Genomic DNA, 22,188 nt, shown 5'->3' with positions numbered 1-22,188 from the left:
CCGTCGGAAGCTGTGCATGACAACCGCATCCCCCGGCACGTTGCCGTGGCGATGACGGCAACACACACACGCGCGCAGCACAGCCTGTGTCCGTGGGGACAAGTGCTGTAGCAAGTCGTGTGTGTTACGAGTCACTTACATACATACAATGAAGCAGAGAACACGGTTAACGTGACATCACGCTGTCGGCAGTCAGTGCGCGCATGTAGAAGATTTATTATTCGGGTACTCAATATCCGTGATGATGATCGGTAGAACCATTCAGGCTCTAAAACATAGATGTGCTTCATCGTAGGTTAATCAATGGCATTACTTCACTCCTTTACGCGCGCACTGAAATCAATTCTGTTAATATAAAATGACGTGAAGCTAGCGAATTTATTAGAAATATTGCCTTAGAGCCGTGTCTTACCTGTCGGTACTTGTGAGTAGGTTCAACGACAAGAAGATATCTAATTATATATATATATATATATAATGATATAATCAAGAGCACATGCTGTACTAAATAATGATAGGGGTTGTGCTGGCGGCATTAAGAATGTGTTGGGAATGTACTACTTACTAGGTCATATCAGAGAGGAAGCCCTTGGGAAGGTATTAGTTGACGCTTTATATTAATATATCATTATGATACATTACAACTTACGCACGGTAGGCCTACACATCTAATAGATGGTAAAGTATGCGAGATCGTGGCGGTATATGTGTGTGCGCACGTGTGTGTGCATGCGTCCGTGCGTGCGCGTGCGTGCTTACGTGTGTGTATGTACTTATGCGTGTGAGCATGTATGTGCATGAATGTGTGCGTGAATTATGTGTGTGTACGCGCAAGCGTGTGTGTGAGTGTGTGTATGTGTGCGACTGTGAGTGTATATATGTGAGTGTGCGTTTGTTGTTTGCTGTTACTTTCAGAGCCTCAAGGGCGCACCTACTGTAGGGCAACTGTGCCGGGGCAGCATATAACCCCACTTCCTCACTCGCAGAACAAGTTTTGGCTGTTTTGTCGGCCATGTTGGCTGGCTGGGCGCTCGCCGCTTATTTATATTGTTCGTTACCATGACGACTAATCATTCGCAGTAGTCTGTCACCCGATCGAGTGGGCCTGGCGGTTGTTTGGCAGCCCACGGGACTCGATCTGTCGTCAGTCGGGGATGAGAGGATAGTTAGCGCGGCATTTCGTGTAGTGAGCTGAGTGGTGAGGGCAGCAACACGGCAGCGATGCGACGTGTCCCCGCAATGTCCTCGCGACCATCGTCCGCCGTTTACTTCGCGGCGCACTGAATGCCTCGTGATCGATGCTGGTAGCTTGCTGAGCGGGTCAGCCTTCTCTTCTGTGTCGGTGGTGACATGTCGCAGTCATGACCAGCCAAACTGTAGTGCATATGATAAGAGCAACATTTCTCTAGTAGCTCTAATCAGTGGAGCAGCTATAGGTACAGCTTTTCCTATTCGGTATGTGTTTGCATGCACGCGTGCCAAGTGTCAAAGTCGTTCTATTTTTTTCGACGCTTATTTACGTGCTAACTGTCCAATTACATCCAGCCAATTTCTGTTGCTAGGTGACAGCAGGCAGCCAAGATGGCTCCAGTGCAGCGCGGGACTGAGGGTGACGACAGTGGCGACACCCAGCGGCGGAACATCGCACTCGGTCTCCGCCGCCTGAACAGACTGCCGCGCGCAGTGGCCGCGACGATGGAGCCGGCAGCGAAGCTCGTCATCGACATGGACGTCGACGACGGCGCGTCCAATCAGAGCGCGGGTAGCGACGCGAGCCTCGCGGACGCGCGCAGTCTCGTGCTGCACAACTCGTGCTTCGCCGAGCTGCGGCTCGACCGCGGGGTCGGCGGCGGGGTCGGTGGCTGCGGCGGCGGCGGCGGCGGGGCGGCCGACGATGACGAGCTGACAAGTCTCGCGTGGCTGCAGGACAGCAACCTGCTGAAGAACATCACGAGCTCGGCGGGCGGCAGCGACGGCTGCAGCCTCGACGGCGACGACGACGACGTCGAGAACGCCGGCACGGACGCCGGCGGCTGCGGCGCGCTCACGCGCCACCCGCCGCACATACCCTACAACCCGAAGACGCACGTGCACAGCAAGCCACCCTACTCGTTCAGCTGCCTGATCTTCATGGCGATCGAGGAGGCGGCGCTCAAGCGACTGCCCGTGAAGGACATCTACCAGTGGATCGTGACGCACTTCCCCTACTTCCAGAATGCACCGACGGGCTGGAAGAACTCGGTGCGCCACAACCTGTCGTTGAACAAGTGCTTCATGAAGGTCGACAAGGAGCGCGGACACGTGAGTACCGCGTGCGCGCGCGCCATCGTGCGCCCCATCAACCTCAGTCCTCATGTGTCATTCCACAGTGTAGACTTCATGGGGTCACATGCAGGGTTATCTACAAGGTAAAATACAAGGTCACATACAGGGTCATATTTGTGGTCGTATTCAAGGAGCGTGGACACATGAATACCGCATGCAGGAACATGCGTCAGCCTCAGTCATCATGCGTCATTCCACAGTGAGTGTAGACATCATGGGGTCACATGCGGGGTTATCTACAAGGTAACATACAAGGTCATGTACAGGGTCATATTTGTGGTCGTATTCAAGGTTATATGCAGGCGGTATACAGGTCATGTAGAGGCCAGCCTATTTGCATTGGTTATCCCGGTGGGCAAGCCTGTGCACACGAAGGACGTTGTCCTGTCTTCTCGGGTTACCCCAGAAGAGAGTAGCCTAGTCTTCTTTCCCTGAGTATTCCGATACGTGGCGATCTATCGTCGTGGAATTTCACTGCTCTCTCAGGATGTCTCAGAGGAGTGCTCAATGCATATTTGGGTTATCATGATGAGGGCCTATCGGAATGTATGGGGTCTTGTGTTATGTTCTCAGTCTACACCAGCAAGTCTTCTGAGGTACCAGTCCACTAGTAATCAGTACTGTTTGCCGGCAACATTTTAATAGAATATTGTTATATGTTTTTAGCTCACCTTGACATATCGTCAAGCTGAGCTATTGCCATGGGTCGTCGTCCGTCGTACGTCCGTCCGTCCGTCCGCCCGTTCGTCCGTCCGTCCGTCCGTCCGTCCGTCCGTCCGTCCGTCCGTCCGTCCGTCCGTCCGTCTGTTCGTCAACATTTGGCTACGGTCAATGATAACTCAGGAACCATTTGACCCACATGTTTGAAATTGGGTATAGTTGTTACTGCCATGCTCCCATATTGAACGTCCTATTTTGGAGCACGGCAGTCGACATACTTTCGAGCCACGGCAATTTTTGGCAAAAATGGGAATTGCATATAGTCAGTTCAGGTTCAACGGATTTTGCTCATTTTTGGTATGTGAATGAATAAGGCTAGGGGTTTTGATATTTAAAAAAAAAATTATGCAAATATGGTAGGTTTTGGCGAATTATATACATATATATAGAACAGAGGTATTGGAATATATTATTTTTTTTATTTTTTGGGATATTTTAGATTTGCGCATTAAATTAACAGATACAGTCTGTGGTGCTTCACACTCGTCGGTTCGTTTTACAAGGATTATCATTGACAATATATTTAATGGCAAAATTGGTTATTTCTTCTCCACCGACCTGCCGGATAAAACGTCTATATTTAGAGTAAAGTTTTACAAAACATGTCGGGAACACAGCATTTTAAACTATTTATTTCGAATGCCATCACTAAGTAAACATAAAAGCCGGGTATAGCGCCATCTACCGTCACAAAATTGTGATTTATTTTTGGTTTATAAATTATTATTGGCGATTATACAGAAGGCACTCGTTCTATTAATGTACTGTCGATGGTTGCCTCAATACAAACTTGAGCTTCTTCTCACTCACGTTCAATTTGTGTCCTTTTTGCTGGTGAGGCCTACAGGTACATTGGCCACTTTCATTTATAGATCATTTTTTGATGGTCTAAATTATAACCTATAAACTTTCTTAACCTACCAATATTGCACGCCTAGTATAATGAGCGAATTATTACGAATTATAGCTATAGGCATACAAGCTAATATCAGTCTTGTGTTTTGGAAAAAAGCAGTGCGAGTGAAAACAGTTCAGCACACCTGCTTGCCTCGCCGGAGTGTGTTGATTGTGCATGCGCAGTGGCAAACTCCCCCCCCGCGCAGGTCACGAGGCCAAACTAGGGGTGTTCGGTGTGCATATGCCCCCCGGAAAAAAATTTTGAAAACATAGACTTCATGAAATGCCATTTCAAGCATTTTTGGGCTAAAAATTAGCTTCTGCATTCCTGTACTATAATTTTGACAATTTTTTAGGTGATTTTTTTTTCATCTAACAAATATTCAGTTTCTTGGACATGTGGATACATTGAATCAACATTTAGCATGTTTAGTCAAAAAAGGGAACAACACCATATTTTTCAAAGTAGACTATTAAAAACTTTATCTAAAAATACAACCAAAATAATCACATTCGTACATTCTAGAGCGCTTTTTGTGCGACTGTCGTTAATAGAACGATGTGAACCGACTTCGGCAATGTCTGCTGATGTTTAGCACCACTTTGCGTCTTCTTCTTCGCGTTTATAAGTTGAATTAATGGAAAAAAAAAAAAAAAAAAAAAAAAAAAAAGCGTGTGCACGTTTTGATAATGCTTAGGATGCGCGTTTTTTCTGCCACTTACTCGTGTATCAACGTAGGCGCCGATGGGCGCGCGATCGCGCCTCGCTGCACCTTCTTAAAACACAAGACTGAGGCTTATATATGTGTACGAAAATCACATGCACCCCTATACTCCAAACAAATTCATCAATATGGAAGAATTGTGTTTTGCAATTATTAATTGGCAATGTGAGAGACAATTCTTCTAAATGAGCAGCTGGCAGTTGTTCTAGGCGCGGAAATTTTCTGATGTCCTCCATGCATGGATTAATTTTGATCAGATTACAGACTGAGAATTTGTGTGTTTGCACGACGTTTTATACACGCATTTTACGCGGTTTCGGTGTATAGAATTAGAATAGTGAGCGTGATACATTTTCTGTAAGCATTTCAGCATTTGTTTCTAAGATCCCACAAATAGCAATGGCACCACAATATCAGTCAACTAACGCCACTTGCCCCGATATCAGTTAAGTTGTTAATACTCTTATACATCATTTTCAGAGCGTATAATGACTAAATACGTATTTGTCATGATTATCGCTCTGATATTTTATTATTCGTGTATTTCTATCATGCTATAAAATTTTGATAATTAGGATGAATTCCAAGTTTAAAATAAGTAGCGATTGTTATTATTGTGTCCTTCTTTCTGCTTCAGATCAGTTCTGCCATGGCTCTTACGTCTAGTGTTTTAGAAGCACGTTTAATTCTCTGTGCATATCGCAAATAGTAGATATAGCAGGTCAACAGCTGAAGGTTTCGTGAATTCTTGAGGCATATCTTGTGAAAAATCGCAGACATGACAATACACAGTACGCGTGATCTTGCCCAGCCCATTGTGAAGGGCCACGATTGCGAATGCACTTGTGTGATATAGAACGCCGCGCATGCCGATTGAATGTATTTTTACAATCATCGAATGGCACGTATTTTTACCGGCTGAACGTCAAAGCGATTTAGCTGGTTTTTATAGTTTGCCGTGTGGGGAGGCGGGTTGGGGCGGTTGAGGATGCGTTTGTAAGGATAACTACTGAAAGAACAGCCGAGGAAGCATTAGGCTAATAGAAGCAAACTGCGTACAAGGTTTCTCAGTGGAATGAATGGCAAGCGCGGTCTTTAATTAGATTATACAGCGAAAAATGAACTGTTTTGACAATTAAAGATAGATTTACATTTTTATAGGGTGAATGGTTTCGAAGGTATTGAATACATCTTAGATGACATGGTGAAATTAGCCTTTATCAGGATACTGGTGATAAGAACAGCTTGCATCAATACCAAAGAGCTGAAAAAGCATGATTATAGTGCGAATTCAGTAACATCATGCTGTATTCTCATGAGCTCTAAGCCGCTCCACAAGAAGATGAATCGTTACTAATCCGAAGGTGCACTGTTATAGTTGGCGGTCACACTGAACTTTGATGTCTCCGTATAGCGCATGGTTGGCAGTCACTGCATGTGCAGTTGACTTTTAACAAACTTGGTAGCAATCACGTAAACATCGTTAGCAAAGTGTGAACGTTGAAAGTGATTCAACTCGTCAACGTTTTAACTAAAAGTAGATAGTGTTATACCCAGCATGACCCGTCGGCATGCCGCCTCATACATATGTATGTTCACACTCAGGCTACGTGCGGGGCCTGCTCCGTGTGAGGTGAAGCGTGCTACATGGCAGGAGAAACGCATGTAGTAGATATGGCATGTAATTACAGTTTGTAGCATCCTAATCAGTTGTCCTCGTTTAGCGTGAGATCTGCACCGCGTGTGGCTGCATCGGATCACGAACGTGGTGGTCACTATTCGAACGTGAGATATAACAACAGTAAGTAATAATAGAATTGTAATTATGCCCTTGATAGAAGTTGGCAACATAGAAGTGGCCGCCATCGTAGCGAGCACGAACAGGCACACGGAAAAACTGCGAAGAAAGGCTTCATTCAGTGCTGGATTGCGATCGGCAGGTCTCTGAGAAACTGCGCTAGCTGTAACCACAGCCGGGTTATGTTGGGGCCGGTTCCAAGTTGAAAGGCTGGCGGTTAGCGGCTCGGCTCGGAGGAAGGTGAAGAAAAAGGACATAGGTATGGTAATCAGATACATCGTAAGAGATGGTTCAATGTGTCTGGGTAGGAGTAGCGGCGTTGATGTGTAAGTTTAGGGCAGGGATTGGGCTTTTAGGTCATGGGCAGAGGATGTATGACACTTGGGAGAGTAGTATGGCCTGTGAGGGTTGGTAGTGTATGGGGGACGCCCTGCGGGTGTTAATAAAGAGGACTAGACTGTCATGAGAGGCCTAGCATGTGTAAGAGGAGGACTAGAGGCTGTTCACTTCGAGGGTATCGGAGACAAGACGGTTGGTCAGAACGGTATTATAGACCGGATAAAGTTCAATATAGTACTTGGTGTCATAAAGGTTAGCGGAACCGATATATAGTTAGATAATATCTATTAGTAAGTGCTTGGTGGGGTGGTCTATTGTTGGCTGAATGGAGGGTCTACGTATAACATAGGCAGAGGGTTAACGAGCGTGGGGGGGGGACTAAAAGGCGTGGCGGAGGGGGAGCAAGTGGGTACGTGTTGAGGGGTGCGTAGCATGGTGTTGGCAGAGCAGGGCGGATCTAAGGCTCACTGGTTGCCCTAACAACTGACAGGCAACTCTTGGTGCGCCCCTCCTTTCCACACTGACCCAGTCCATTTTAGTTGTACTGTTGAAATATATGCAGGTTCAGCAGAATAAAGTATGTGGTGAGGGGGATGAAACATGCGGGGGGGTATGGGGTCCCCCCACAGAAATTTTTTAAAATGTAGATCGCAGGAGATTGGTATTTGAGGGCAATTTTGTAGCGTACATGCATGTACACCTTCATTCTGACTACGAGTCAATCTATTTGTTTACAGTTTTTTTTTTTTTTTTTTTTTTCAAGTTTTCAGTTTGGAGAAATACGCTCTCTGTTGTGCAGTTGCGTTGAACCATTTAATGTTAAAAATATCCTTAAGACAATTTCAACATTTGGAAAGGCACTCTCTAGTTTTGTCTCTGTGAATTTGGTTGTAAAGTTCCATGTGAGTGAACAGAATGTTTTTCTTGGTTGTTTTTAAACTTATGTAAGAAACATATGGAATGGAATCGCTGAAGCTCTGTAGACAAAGTGTATGTTCATAGTCATTTTGGATTAAGCCATCAATGAGTGTCTGACAAGTCTTTGAGTACCTTTCACATTCTGATAATTGGGAATTAGCACCTTGTTGGGTGGCATTAGGGGGCCTCTTGTATTGTGATTGTATGTTGGGGCCGCCTTGTGGTACGCCCTGGAAAGTACAAATCTTTATTTTTTTTTTTTCTTTCACCCTTTCCCAACTTGTGGTAGGCCCCGTTTGGCCCTGGTGCCGCTAAGCACGTGCTTAGTCTGCTTAATGGTAATCCGCACTGGCCAGAGGGGGGCACAGGGTGGGAGGCGGCAGGAAGTGAATGAGGGGGTGTGCGGAGGGGCAGTGGTGAGTAGTGTGTTGTGAGCCAGCATTGGCGTTGGGGGAGGGGCAGCAAGCGTGGGGGAGGGACAGCAAGGCGTGGGGGAGGGACAGCAAGGCGTAGGAGGAGTAGTAAATGCGCGGGGGCCGCAGTTATGTAGGGGTAGGTGGGCAGGCAGGGAGCGTCAGGCATGGGCAGTAAGCCGTAAGGTAAGGGTCATCAGGGCGTGCAAGTGATAGATGATGTGCGTAGGCGGGAGTCCATGTTGAGCGCTTGTGCATGCGATCACAGGGCGGACCTGTCACCGAGCGACGACTGAGTGTGAGAGCCGATGTACGAAACGCGCGCGTTCACAAACGCTGTTCGCCGCCGCTAACAACAGTTGATGCTAGGTAGCTTATCCTGTGTGAGGTAATTATCCTACCTAGGTGTCTGGTGCCGTGTGTAAATGGGCGTGTCCCGTGCCCGTGTGCGTGCGTGCGTGGCGTGTGGCGTGCGCCGTAATGTATGTGCGCGCGTGTGTTTCTGTGTACCTGCGTGCCTGCGTGCCGTGTTGTCTGACTGTGTGTGCGTGTCTGTGTGTGCGTGCGTGCGTGCGTGCGTACGTCGGAACGGTAAATCTGAGCGCGCAACGAAGTGCTCGCGCCTGTAGAAGGCTCATTAATAATGCAGCGTCACGCGACACCCCGCTTTGGTCGCCGGCCCTAATTAAGGACGCATTGAGGTACAATGTACACGTACACATCCGGCTGAGATGGGATGTGGGGTGGGGGGCAGGGTAGGGACCGCACAAGCAACCAATTACACCGTGTCAATTCAGGCGATGAGCGTTTACAGAGCTGCGCCCGCGTATCTGCGGCGTGTGTGTGTGTGTGTGCGCGCGCGCGCGCGCCAGTGTCACCACACGATACCTTCGCTGCGGTGAACTCTGCGGCGTGAAATCTCTGCCCGGCGCGTGCCTGGTCGGCTCAATAGCGATGCGGCCGGTTCGCGCCTGACGAGGCCTTGTTTGTGTTTACCGCCACGTCCACGTGGGCCATTTAATGAAGTGGCGCGTCCATGCAGCATGTCAAACAGACGAGCCTTTAGCGGTGTCGCGGTAGAGGGAGAAGACTGTCGATGTCGGACGGCGGAAGCGGTTCATCGGAGTGGATGCTGACAGGTTGATGCCCGCGGAGGTGGATGCTGACGGGTGGATGTAGGTGAGGGTGGATGATGGGAGGGTGGAAGATGGTGAGGGGATGCTGGGAGGGGTGGATGCTGGCCAGGGTTTGATGCTGCGCAGGGTGGAGCTGGGAGGGTGATGCTTGGGAGGGGATATGGAGGGTGGATGCTGGGAGGGTGGATGCTGGGAGGGGGATGCTGTAGGGTGGATGTGAGGAGGGTGGATGATGCGAGGGTGAGGCTGGAGGATGGATGCTGCGGAGGGTGCGATGCGTGCACAGGGTGCATGCTGGAGGGTGGATGCTGGGAGGGTGGATGATGGGAGGGTGGATGATGGGAGGGTGGATGCTGGGAGGGTGGATGCTGGGAGGGTGGATGCTGGCAGGGTGGAGCGGAGGGTGGATGCTGGCAGGGTGGATGATGGAGGGTGGATGCTGACAGGACGTGGCATGCTGGGAGGGTGGGTGCTGGGACGGTGGATGCTGGGAGGTTGTGGATGCTGGCGGTGGTGACCTGGCAGCAGGGTGATGCTGACAGTGTGGGATCTGGCCAGGGTGATGCTGGCAGGGTGGCATGCTGGCAAGGGTGGATGCTGGCAGGCGGTGATGCTGGGAGGGTGGATGCTGGCAGGGTGGATGCTGGCAGGATGGATACTGGCAGGGTGGATGCTGGCAGGATGGATGCTGGCAGGGTGGATGCTGGGAGGGTGGATGCTGACAGGGTGGATGCTGGGAGGGTGGATGCTGGGAGGGTGGATGCTGGCAGGGTGGATGCTGGCAGGGTGGATGCTGGGAGGGTTGATGCTGGCAGGGTGGATGCTGGGAGGATGGAGGTTGGCAGGGTGGATGCTTGGGGGACGGATGATGGGAGAGTGGATGCTAGCGGAGAGCGTATTGACAGTGACACTGCGCTTATATAGGCGCGCAACCAATAGACCTATTGATCTGTTTTTCTGACTGAGTTTATTATTATGAATTGGCCACAGATGAGAAAAGTTATATCTGCGCAGGCTTTTATCCGACGCCGCGCAGTACACATATTCCGCATTGATTGCATCATCCCGGCATTTCCGTTGATCGTTTCCATGGCAACGCAACGAAGCTGAAGTGCAGATATTTGGCCTGTGATTCCCATGCATCACCGTGCAGTGTGACGTTGTTTCCATAGTTACCGAGATTAATTGCCCGCCGACAGATATTCTGAATGCTGCACAGCATTCGCTTTGTATCGAATTTCGTGAAGGGAGGGACACTCTGCCCGCGCAGGGCGAGGACGCTGATAAGGATGCTGATGAGGATGAGGATGAGGATGAGGATGCTAATGCATAAGGATGATGGTGCTGATGTGTAGAAGGATGCTGGTTAGATTGAGGATGCGGGTAGGAATTGGAGTGCGAAGAGCAAAATATGTATGAACCGTCGTTTTGACACGCGGCATATGCTCATGCTGTTAGATTATTTCACATGGATGTTGTTACACAGTGTTTCAACCTGGCGTCGCTACATTGTGACGTCATCGAATGTTTACATTCTTTCAGTACACACTTGTACATTGTCACATTGCTACACTGTTATACAATATTTGGGCGAGTTTCACCAACCCTCCCCTTGCCGCCCACTTGACCCGCATGCGAGTTGCTCAGGAATGACTCACCCCGACCCCCGTACACGACTGTTAACATGCTAACTCGTCTATAAGTTAGTCGATAGCGCCTCGCCTCCCACTGCTATCTCGCCGTGGAGCTAGTTGGCGGCAACCAGCACCACGCCCTACCCGCCCGGCTAGCCTGTATGTGAAATAGTCCATACTATACCATACTGTGATCACTATGTACCCATCCTTATCTCCGGTCGCCGACTAGCATGTAAGGTAAGGTAGTCAGCAATGACCAGCCACACACTTTCCTCACATCACTGACCCACATATGATCTAGTCACCTGTGGGGACCCTCACCCTTACATTACCTTTCACTGCTAAACCACCCGTGCATGACTTGGCCGGCTACGCCCAGTCCGCCATGCTTCTCCCAGTGTAGATTGCCCGTACATGAGATAGCCAGCCCGTGGCTTAACGTGGCGTGAGCTGTAGCCCCACCCCTCCCGGCGACTATTAGCCGTAGTTTCTGTCCCGACCCATACTGCGGCGAGGATGTCGGTACGCTCAATCCTTACACCCCCTTTCCCTCTCCCGCTCTTCCTATCTATATATCTATCAATCAATCTATCTATCTATCTATCTATATATCTATCTATCCATCCCATCCATCCCATCCATCCATCCATCCATCCATGCATCCATCCATGCATCCATCCATGCATCCATCCCCCCACTCATCCACCGATGCATCCATCCATGCATCCATCCATGCATCCATCCATGCATCCATGCATCCATCCATGCATGCATCCATCCATCCATCCATCCACCCACTCATCCATCCATCCACCCATCCATCCGTCCATCCATCCATCCATGCATGCATACATCCATCCATCCTTCCCCCCCATTCATCCACCCATGCATCCATCCATGCATCCATCCATGCATCCATCCATGCATCCATGCATTAGCTATATATGTGTAGCGAAAATCACATGCACCCCTATACTCCAAACAAATCTCACAATATGGAAGAATTGTGTTTTGCAATTATTAATTTGCAATGTGAGACAATTCTTTCTAAATGAGCCAGCTGGCAGTTGTTCTAGGCGGAAATTTCTGATGTCCTCCATGCATGGGATTAATTTTTGATCAGATTACAGACTGAGAATTTGTGTGTTTGCACGACGTTTTATACACGCATTTTACGCGTTTCGGTGTATAGAATTAGAATAGTATGAACGTGATACATTTTCTGTAAGCATTTCAGCAATGTTTTCTAAGATCCCACAAATAGCAATGGCACCACAATATAAGTCAACTAACGCCACTTGCCCAGATATCAGTTAAGGTGTTAATACTCTTATACATATTTTCAGGAGCGTATAATGACAAATACGTATTTGTCATTATACGCTCCTGATATTTTCATTATTTGTGTATTTCTATCAATGCTATAAAATTTTGATAATTAGGTGATGAATTCCAAGTTTAAATAAAGTAGTGATTGTTATTATTGTGTCCTTCTTTCTGTTCGAGATCAGTTCTGCCATGGCTCTTACGTTCTAGTGTTTTAGAAAGCACATTTAATTCCTGTGCATATCGCAAATGTAGGATATAGACGTCAACAGCTGAAGGTTTCGTGGAATTCCTTGAGGCATATCTGTGAATAATCGCAGATATTACAATAACTCAGTACGCGTGATCTTGCCCAGCCATTGTGAAGGGCACCGATTGCGAATGCACTGTGTGATATAGAACGCCGGCATGCCGATTGAATGTATTTTTACAATCATCGAATGGCACGATTTTTACCGGCTGAACGTAAAGCGATTCAGCTGGTTTTTTATAGTTGCGTGTGGGGAGGCGGGGTGGGGGCGTTGAGGATGCGTTTGTAAGGATAACTACTGAAGAGAACAGCCGGAAGCATTAGGCTAATAGAAGCAAACTGCGTACAAGGTTTCTCGTGGAATGAATGGCAAGCGCGGTTTTAATTAAGATTCTACAGCGAAAATGAAACTTTTTGACAAATTAAATTAGTTTTACATTTTTATAGGGTGATGGTTTCGAAGGTAAGAATCAGCTTAGATACATGGTAAATAAGCTTTATGCAGGCATACTGGTGATACGAACAGCTTGCATGCATACCAAGGCTGAAAAGCTGATATATCGCGAATTCAGTACACATGCTGACTTCTCAGACTCTAAAGCCCTCCACAGAATGATGAATCGTACAATCCGAAGGTCACTGTATAGTTTGGCGGTCACACTGAACTTTGATGGTCTCCGTATAGCCATGTTGCAGTCACTGCATGTGCAGTTGATTTTAACAACCGTTGGGTAGCAATCCGAGTAACATCGTTTAGAAAGGTTGTTAGAACGTTGAAAAGTGGATCAACTCGTCAACGTTTTAACTAAAAGTAGATAGTGTTAACCCAGCAGTGACCCGTCGCAATGCCCCCTCAGTATGTGCACACTCAGCTACGTGCGGGGCCCTCCGTGTGAGGTGTGCGTGTACATGGCAGGAGAAACGCATGTAGTAGTAATGCAGTAATTACGTTTGGTACATCCTAATCACGTTGTCTCGTTACCGTGAGATCTGCACCGCGTGTGGCTCTGCGGATCAACGACGTGGGTGCACATCGAACGTGAGATATAACCAACAGTAAGTACATAATAGAGATGTGCTCTCTATTATGTACCCTTGATAGAACGTTGGCACATAGAGTGGCCGCCATCGTAGCGACACGAACTGGCACACCGAAAAACAGCGAGAAAGGCTTCATTCAAGTAGCTGGATCTGGCAGTGTCTCTGAGAAACTGCGATAGCTGTAACACAGCCGGTTATGTTGGGGCCAGTTCCAAATGTTGGAAGGCTGGCGGTTAGGCGGCTCGGGCTCGGAGGAAGGTGAGAAAAAAGGACATAGGTATGGGTAACAAATACATCGTAAGAGATGGTCAATGTGTCTTGGGTAGAGTACGGCGTGGTGGTGTAGTTTAGGGCATGGGATGGGCTTTTAGGTCATGGGCAGGGATAGTATGACACTGGGAGAGCTAGTATGGCACTGTGAGGGTTGGGAGTGTATGGGGGACGCTAGGGGTTAATAAAGAGGACTAGACTGTCATGAGGAGGCCTAGCATTGTAGAGGGGAGGACTAGCGAGGGGGTATCGGAGACAAGACGGTTGGTCAGAACGGTATATAGACCGGATAAAGTTAATATAGTATCTTGGTTGTATAAAGGTTACGGAACCGATATATAGTTAGATAATATCTTATTAGTAAGGCTTGGTGGGGTGTCTATTGTGTACTGATATGGAGGGCTACGTATAACATAGGAGAGGGTTAACAGAGCGTGGGGGGGGACAAAAAGGCGTGGCGGAGGGGGAGCAGTGGGTACGTGTTGAGGGGTCGATCAAGCATGGTGTGGCAGAGGCAGGGGCGGATTAAGGCTCACTGGTGCCCTAAGCACTGACCAATCTTGGTGCCCCCTCCTTTCCACACTGACCCAGTCCATTTTAGTTGTTGACCTGTCTGAACAAATATACAATGCAGGTTGCAGCAGTACAAAAATTTATGTAGGATCTCAAGGAGGGTGGTGATAAACAGGCGGGGGGTATGGGGGTCCTCCCCCAGAAATTTTTTAAAATGTAGATCGCAGGAGATGGTATTTGAGGCAATTTTGAGCGTACATGCATGTACACCTTCATTCTGACTACGAGTCAATCTATTTGTTTTTTTACACGTTTCAGTTGTTGGCAGAAATACCTCTCTGTTGTGCAGTTGGTGACCATTAATGTTAAAAATATTCTTAAGACAATTTCAACATTTGGAAAGGCACTCTCTAGTTTGTTCTGTAATTGTGTTGTAAAGTTCCATGTGGAGTGAAAGATGTTTTCTTGGTTGTTTTAAACTTATGAAGAACATATGAATGGAACTGCTGAAGCTCTGTAGACAAAGTGTTGTTCATGTCATTTGGATAAGCATCAATGAGTGTCTGACAAGTCTTTGAGTACCTTTCACTTTCTGATAATGGGAATTAGCACCTGTGGGTGGCATAGGGGCCTCTTGTATTTGTATTGTATTGTTGGGGGCCCCTTGTGGTACACCTGGAAGTACAAATCTTTATTGGGTTTTTTTTCTTTTCACCCTTTTCCCAACTTGTGGTGCCCCCTTTGGCCCTGGCTGCCCTAAGCACGTGCTTAGTCTGCTTAATGCGGTAATCCAGCACTGCGGCCAGAGGGGGGAGCACGGCGTGGGGAGGGGCCAGCAGGAAGCAAGTGAATGAGGGGGTGTGGGGGAGGCAGTGGTGGAGTATGTGTTGGGAGTCAGCATGGCGTGGGGGAGGGGGCAGCAAGGCGTGGGGTGACCGGGGCCAGGCCCGTGGCGGGGGGTTGGCGGACAGCAAGGCAGGACAGCATAGGCGTAGGAGGAGTAGTAATGCGCGGGGGCCGCAGTTTGTAGGGGAGGTGCAGCAGGGCGTAGGCATGGCGCAGTAGGCCGTAAGAAGGTCATCAGGGCGTGCAGTGATAGATGATGTGTGTAGGCGGGAGTCCATGTTGACGCTGTCGCATGCGATCACGGCGCGACGACTGTCACGACCCGACGACTGAGTGTGAGAGCCGATGTAACGAACGCGGCCGCGTCACAAACGCTGTTCGCCGCCCCAGTTGAGCTAGGTTACTTATCCTGTGGAGGTATTATCCTACCCAAGGTGTCTGCCGTATGTATGCGTCGGTCCGTGCACGTGTGCGTGCGTGTGCGTGCGCCTATGGATGTGCGCGCGTGTGTTTCTGTGTACATGCGTGCCTGCGTGCGTGTTTGGTCTGACTGTGTGTGCTGTGCGTGCGTGCGTACGTCGGACGGTAAATCTGAGCGCGGCCAAACGAAGTGCTCGCGCCTGTAGGAAGCTCATTAATAATGCAGCGTCACGCGCACCCGCTTTGCTCGCCGGCCCCCTAATTAAGGACGCATTGAGGTACAATGTACACGTACACATCCGCTAGAGATGGGTGGTGGGGTGGGGGGCAGGGTAGGGACCCAAGAAACCAATTACACACGTGATCAATTCAGCGATGAGGCGTTTACAGAGCTCGCCCGCGTATCTCGGCGTGTGTGTGTGTGTGTGCGCGCGCGCGCGCGCCAGTGTCACCACACGATACCTTCGCTGGCGGTGACTCTGCGTGTAATTCTCTCCCGGCGCGTGCCTGGTCGGCTCAATAGCATTGTCGGCCGGGTTCGCCGCCTGACAGGCCTTGTTTGTGTTTTACGCGCACACGTCCACGTGGCCATTAATGAAGTGGCGTCATGCACATGTCAAACAGACGAGCCTTTAGCGGGTCGCCGGGATAGAGGGAGAGAAGACTGGATGTCGGACGGACGGAAGCTGGTTCATGGCGTGGATGCTGACTAGGGTTGATGCTCGGGGGGTGGATGCTGGGAGGGCGGCGTGATGCTGGTGAGGGTGGATGCTGCACAGCGGTGATGCTGGCGGCAGGGTGGATGCTGGCAGCAGGTGGGATGCTGGCCGGTGGATCGCTGGCAGCGGTGGATGCTGGCCCAAGGTGCGATGCTGGCAGCGCGTGCATGCTTGCCAGGGTGCGCATGCTAGGCAGGGATGGATTCGCTGACAGGCGTTGAGCTGGTCAGGGTGGACATGCTGGAGGCGTGCCGGATTGCAGGCCGGGTGGGATGCATGCAGAGTCGTGGATGCTGGCAGGGGTGGCATGCTGGCAGGGTTGATGCTGGCAGGGGTGGATGCTGGGAGGGTGGATGCTGCATGGATGGATGCTGCAGGCGTGGATGCTGGCAGGGTGGATGCTGCAGGGTCGAGCATCACTGGCAGGCGTGGATGCTGGCAGCGGTGGATGCTGGGAGGTGGGATGCTGGCAGGCATGGATGCTGAGGTGCTGATGCTGGTCAGTGGTGGATGCTGGCAGGTGGATAGCTGCGAGCGGTGGATGCTGCGAGAGTGGAGTGGCAGTTGGATGCTGGCAGGGTGTGCTGGCAGGGTGTGGATCGGCAGTGGACTGGAGGGTGGATGCTGCAGGTGGATGCTTGACACGCGTGGATGCTGGAGGATGAGTGTTCGCAGGGCGGTGGATGCTTGAGGGGTACGGATGGGATGCGCCAGAGAGTGGGATGCTAGCAGGCAGAGCGTATGACAGTGCACTGCGCTTATTATAGCGCGTCTGCAAACCATATAGACCTATTGAATCTGTTTGTCTGACTGAGTTTATTATTATGGAATTGTGGCCACGAGATGGGAGAAAAGTTGTATATTCTGCGCCAGCACTTTTATCCAGACGCGCCCAGCATACACATATTCCGCAACTTGATTGCCATCTATCCGGCATTTCCCGTGGATTCGTTTCCTGGGCCAACCGCAACGAAGCTGAAGTGCAGATATTTGAGCTGTGATTCCCATGCATCACCTGCTGCAGTGTGACGTGTGTTTCCATATGTTACCGAGATTAATTGGCGCCGACAGTATATTCTGAATGCCTGCACACGCATTTCGCTCTTGGTATTCGAATTTTCGTGAAGTGGAGCGACACTCGCTCCGCGCAGGGCGGAGGACGCTGACTAAGATGCTGATGAGATGAGGATGCAGGCATGAGTGATGCTATGTGCTAGATGCATGGTACTTGTGCTGATTAGAAGGGTGCTGGTCTAGATAGGAGATCGCGGTAGGAATGGGATGTGCGAAGCAGCAAAATATGTATGAACTGTCGTCTTGTACAGCGCGGCATATGCTCATTGCTGTTAGATTATTTCACATGCGATGTTGTATACACAGTGCTTTCACCTGGCGTCGCCTACATTGTGACGTCATCGAATGTTTACATTCTTGCAGTTACACACATTGTACATTGTTCCATTGCCTACACTGTTATAAAAATATTTGGGCGAGTTTCACCAACCCTTCCCCTTGCGCCACTTGACCGCCTGCGAGTTGGCTCAGGAATGACTCACCCCGACCCCGTACACGACTGTTAACATGCAACTCGTCTATAAGTTTAGTCGATAGCGCCTCGCCTCCCACTGCTATCTCGCCGTGCCAGCTATTGGCCGGCCAACCAAGCACACGCCTATCCGCCCGGCTAGCTGTCTGTGAACTACGGCCCATACTATACCATTACTGTGATCACTATGTACCATCCATTATCTCTGGTTCAGCCGCACTAGATGTAGAGGTAAGTTGCAGCAATGGACCCAGCCACACACTTTCACTCCACATCACTGACCCACATATGATCTAGTCACCTGTGGGACCCTCACCCTTACAGTCCTTTTCACTTGCTAAACCACCCGTGCATGACTTGGCCGGCTACGCCACGTCCGCCATGCTTCTCCAGTGTTAGCATTGCCCGTACATGAGATAGCAGCCGTGAGCTTTAACGTGGCGTAGAGCTGTAGCCCCACCCCTCCCGGCGCACTATTCTACCCGTGCCCTCGAATAGTTTCTGTCCCGACCCATACTGCCGGCTGAGGATGTCGGTACGCCTCATCTTACACCCCCTTTCGCCTCTCCCGCTCTTCCTATCTATATATCTATTCAATCATCTATCTATCTATCTATCTATATATCTTAATCTATCATCCATCCATCCCATCCATCCATCATCCATCCATCCCATCCATACCATGCTTCAATCCATGCATCCATCCCCCCCTCATCCACCGATGCATCCATCATGCATCCAATCCATGCATCCATCCTGCCATCCATGCATCCAATTCCATGCATGCATCCATCCATCCATAACCATCCACCCACTCATCCATCCAGTCCACCATCCATCCGTCCATCCATCCATCCATGCTGGCATACATCCATTCATCCTTCCCCCCCATTCATCCACCCAATGCTCCATCCATGCCATTCATGTCTATCCATGCATCCATGCATCCTGCATGCATTCCATCCATCCATCCATCCATCCATCCATCCATCCAATCCATCATCCAGCCATCATCCATCCATCCATCCATTCCATCCAGCCAGTCCATCCATCCATCCATCCATCCATCCACCCATCGCTCCGTCCATCCATCCATCAATGCATGCCATCCATTCCATCCATCCATCCATGCATCCATTCCATGCTCATTAGCATCCATGGCTGGCATCCATCCATCCATTCCAGTCCATCCATCCATCCATCCATCCATCCATCCATCCATCATCCATCCATCCATCCATACCATCCAGCCATGCATCCATCCATCCATCCATCCATCATCCATACATCACATCCATCCATCCATCCATCCAACCATTCATCCATCCATCCATCCATGCATCATGCATCGCATCACCATCCAATCCATTCTCCATCCATCCATTCCATCCCATCCACTCCATCCATCCATCCATCCATCCATCCATCCATTCCACGCTATGTCCATCGCCATCATCCATCCATCATCCTCCATCCATCCATCCATCCATCCATCCATCCATCATCATCCATCATCCATCCATCCATCCATCATCCAATCCCATCCAGCATCCATCCATCCATCCATCCATCCATCCATCCGATCCATCCATTCTCAATCCATCCATAACATCCATCCACCAGTCCATCCATGCATCTGCATCATACCATCCATCCATCCATCCATCCATCCATCCATCCATCCTATCCATCATCCATTATCCATCCATTCCAAACCATGTGTCGCCAGAAACTGGCGCGTGCGCTGTGCGATTTAGATGACTACTTGAAGTGATGCCCTGTATTGAGGATAACGAAAGGCGCAGAGCAGTTTCTCCGAGCATATACATAAGAGATGCTGTTGAAGCTCTGGGTGGCGGTTTGGCGGCGGCCGCGGCGGCAGCCTTTGGTTATTATCAGAGTGTTATAATTATACAAGAGTACATCAATAGAGATGTATATATATGTTCTCAATCATTTACTGTATGGATCGCTATTATGTACTCTTGATAATATAGATTATATATCTATATTATACCACTCTTGGGTTATATATAACGCCGCGCATCTTCGCGCGCTGCATCGCTACGATCTTTTGTGTAGCATGGCGACGTAGAGAGAGAGAGAGGAGAGAGAGAGAGAGAGAGAGAGAGGAGAAGAGAGAGAGAGAAGGGGAGGCGATGAGAGAGAGAGCAGAGCGGAGAGATGAGAGAGAGAGAGAGAGCGAGAGAGAGCGAGAGAAAGGGAAAGAGGAAGGGAAAGCGGAGAGAGAGTGTGAGGGGCCCTGTGTATGTGTATGTGCTCCTTGTGGGTGTGTGAGTGTGCGTGTGAGAAAGGGGGGGAGAGTGTCTTCGTGTGTGGGCGGGGGTTTGTGTGTTATGGTGTGAGCGAAAAAGAGGATACAGATAGTAGGAAAGAGGAGAAAGAGAAAAAGAAAAGAGAGAAAAGGGAGGCGGAGCTCGAGCTCCAAGTGTCTGTGTATGTCGGTGCGTGAGAGGGAGTGAGAGTGGGGAAGTGCGTGAGAGCGAGAAGAAGATGATGCGGATCTGGAAGCGACTCTCTCCCGGACCCACCGCACTTCCGGTCTCCTGCGGTGCCCCTCGATTATATGGAGAGACGAGATGAGTAAGATGAGAGAGCAGACGGAGAGAAGAGAACGGAGAGAGAGAGAGATGAGAGAGGAGAGGGGGGGGGGGGGGGGTGAGAAAGGGGGAGAGGGCGAGAGAAGGGAGAGAGCTGCTTTATGAAAAGACACGCGCCGTGTTAGTAGAAGATTTGAAGCCGGCGCGGATAAAGCGAGTGCTGCATGCGTGCACTGGTGATGTGCGCTTCGCGACGAGTAGCATGCGCTGAATATATTGGTGTAGATAGTGTGCATAATTCACGTGCTCGCGTGAAAGGAAGCGATTAAACGAAGATAGAACGGAGAGAGGAAAAGGCGGTAGTAGGCCCTAAAATTCGTTGCGCGACGCTCGGTGGCGGGTACGGACAGCGATAGGTACCGTTGGGAGGCACAAGCAAGTGGGTAAGCTGTATGAAACGAGGAATGTGCCGCCGTGTTGCCCATGCAATCATGCGATTCCGTTTCTATCAACTTTGGTCGTGCACAGAGTTACGCGCGACTTTTATCGTAATTTACCGACTTTTACTCGTAATTTACCGACTTTTACTCGTAATTTACCGACTTTTACTCGTAATTTACCGACTTTTACTCGTAATTTCTCGACTTTTACCGGTCAGACAATCTATGGTTGCTTAGGGGGTGCCACGCTACATTGGACCTATTGACCTGACGTGCATCCAGTGAAATAAACGTCGGTTATATATGTTAAGAGTGACCACACTTTACGCGGGCTTCAGGCATGATTGCTTAATAATAATTGCAAAACCAGTTTAATTATGCGCTCGTTAATTTGTTATAACAGTAATGCCCAAGAGCTTCATTGGCACGGTAACATTATTAGAGGGAAACGTTTTGCTGAGGCGAAGAGAAATCGGTGTGATGTTGCACCCCTTTGCAGATACAGTAATCCAATCCAATATGGTGTACGTTTTAATCCCATGTCAGCCTGAATGCACCTGTGTCGTGATCCACGTTAAAACTGAGCTCAATCAAGGTGCTAAAACACTGCAAAATTTATACGTTTTCACGAAATTTTATATCACGATGCGTCTATTGCTATGCATGCCGAGATTGTTTACTACATGTCAATAGTTCATTATAGATTAACGGTGTTCTAGTCATTTATTTGCGATTTCGTTTAAAAAAGAATTTAACATGGGGATACTTGGAGTATGATGACTAAATTTGTTCTCGCAGGTATATGTTAATAATACATGAAATGTGACCCGTAGTCATACGTAATTGCAAAGTAGGAAGTTCTCCCTGGAATTAGCACGTCATCTATATGTGGTTAAGCGTCAATGTGCTTGCTTACACGGGACATACATGTGTAATGTCAATTAAGTGGAATTATTTTATTTTTGTCGCGAAGATGGGCTCGCCTCATTATAATCCATAATCACCTCAGTTCTTTGTCCGCGCACACGCAGCTCATGTTAATCTAATTTATCTTTGTCAATATTTATCGAATAATGAGGAGCTTCCTGCGAATCAGGTCGTTAAGCTAGCTAGAGCTTCAGCTTTAAGGTTGGCGGCGCCGCAGGTGCCTATTTTACGACAATGTGCCTGGCATCTAGCTCCAATGTGCCTGGTATCTGGGTCTACGGTGCGTGGTACCTGGCTCTACATTGCCTGGTATTTCCCTCCACTGTGCCTGGTATCTGTGTCTACGGTACGTGGTACCTGGCTCTACATTGCCTGGTATTTCCCTCCACTGTGCCTGGTATCTGTGTCTAAAGTACGTGGA

General features: G+C 49.2%; 1 protein-coding gene across 1 annotated transcript in view; it reads left to right on the top strand.

The window, feature by feature from the left end:
* Positions 1-1,983: 1,983 nt before the first annotated feature.
* The window catches only part of LOC106821399 (forkhead box protein N3-like), a gene marked incomplete at its 5' end in the record, with an annotated part of 68,023 nt that continues 47,818 nt past the window's right edge, over positions 1,984-22,188 (top strand). Inside the window, one exon of the mRNA XM_014826167.1 lies at positions 1,984-2,301. Within this exon, the coding sequence (XP_014681653.1) occupies positions 1,984-2,301 (318 nt within the window). The remainder of the gene's footprint in view (positions 2,302-22,188) is intronic.

The sequence above is a fragment of the Priapulus caudatus genome, unplaced genomic scaffold (assembly GCF_000485595.1).
Source record: "Priapulus caudatus unplaced genomic scaffold, Priapulus_caudatus-5.0.1 Scaffold71, whole genome shotgun sequence".
In the NCBI taxonomy this organism is placed as follows: domain Eukaryota; kingdom Metazoa; phylum Priapulida; class Priapulimorpha; order Priapulimorphida; family Priapulidae; genus Priapulus; species Priapulus caudatus.
The sequence above is the reverse complement of the archived record's forward strand: the minus strand, read 5'-3'. Positions and strand labels throughout refer to the sequence as shown.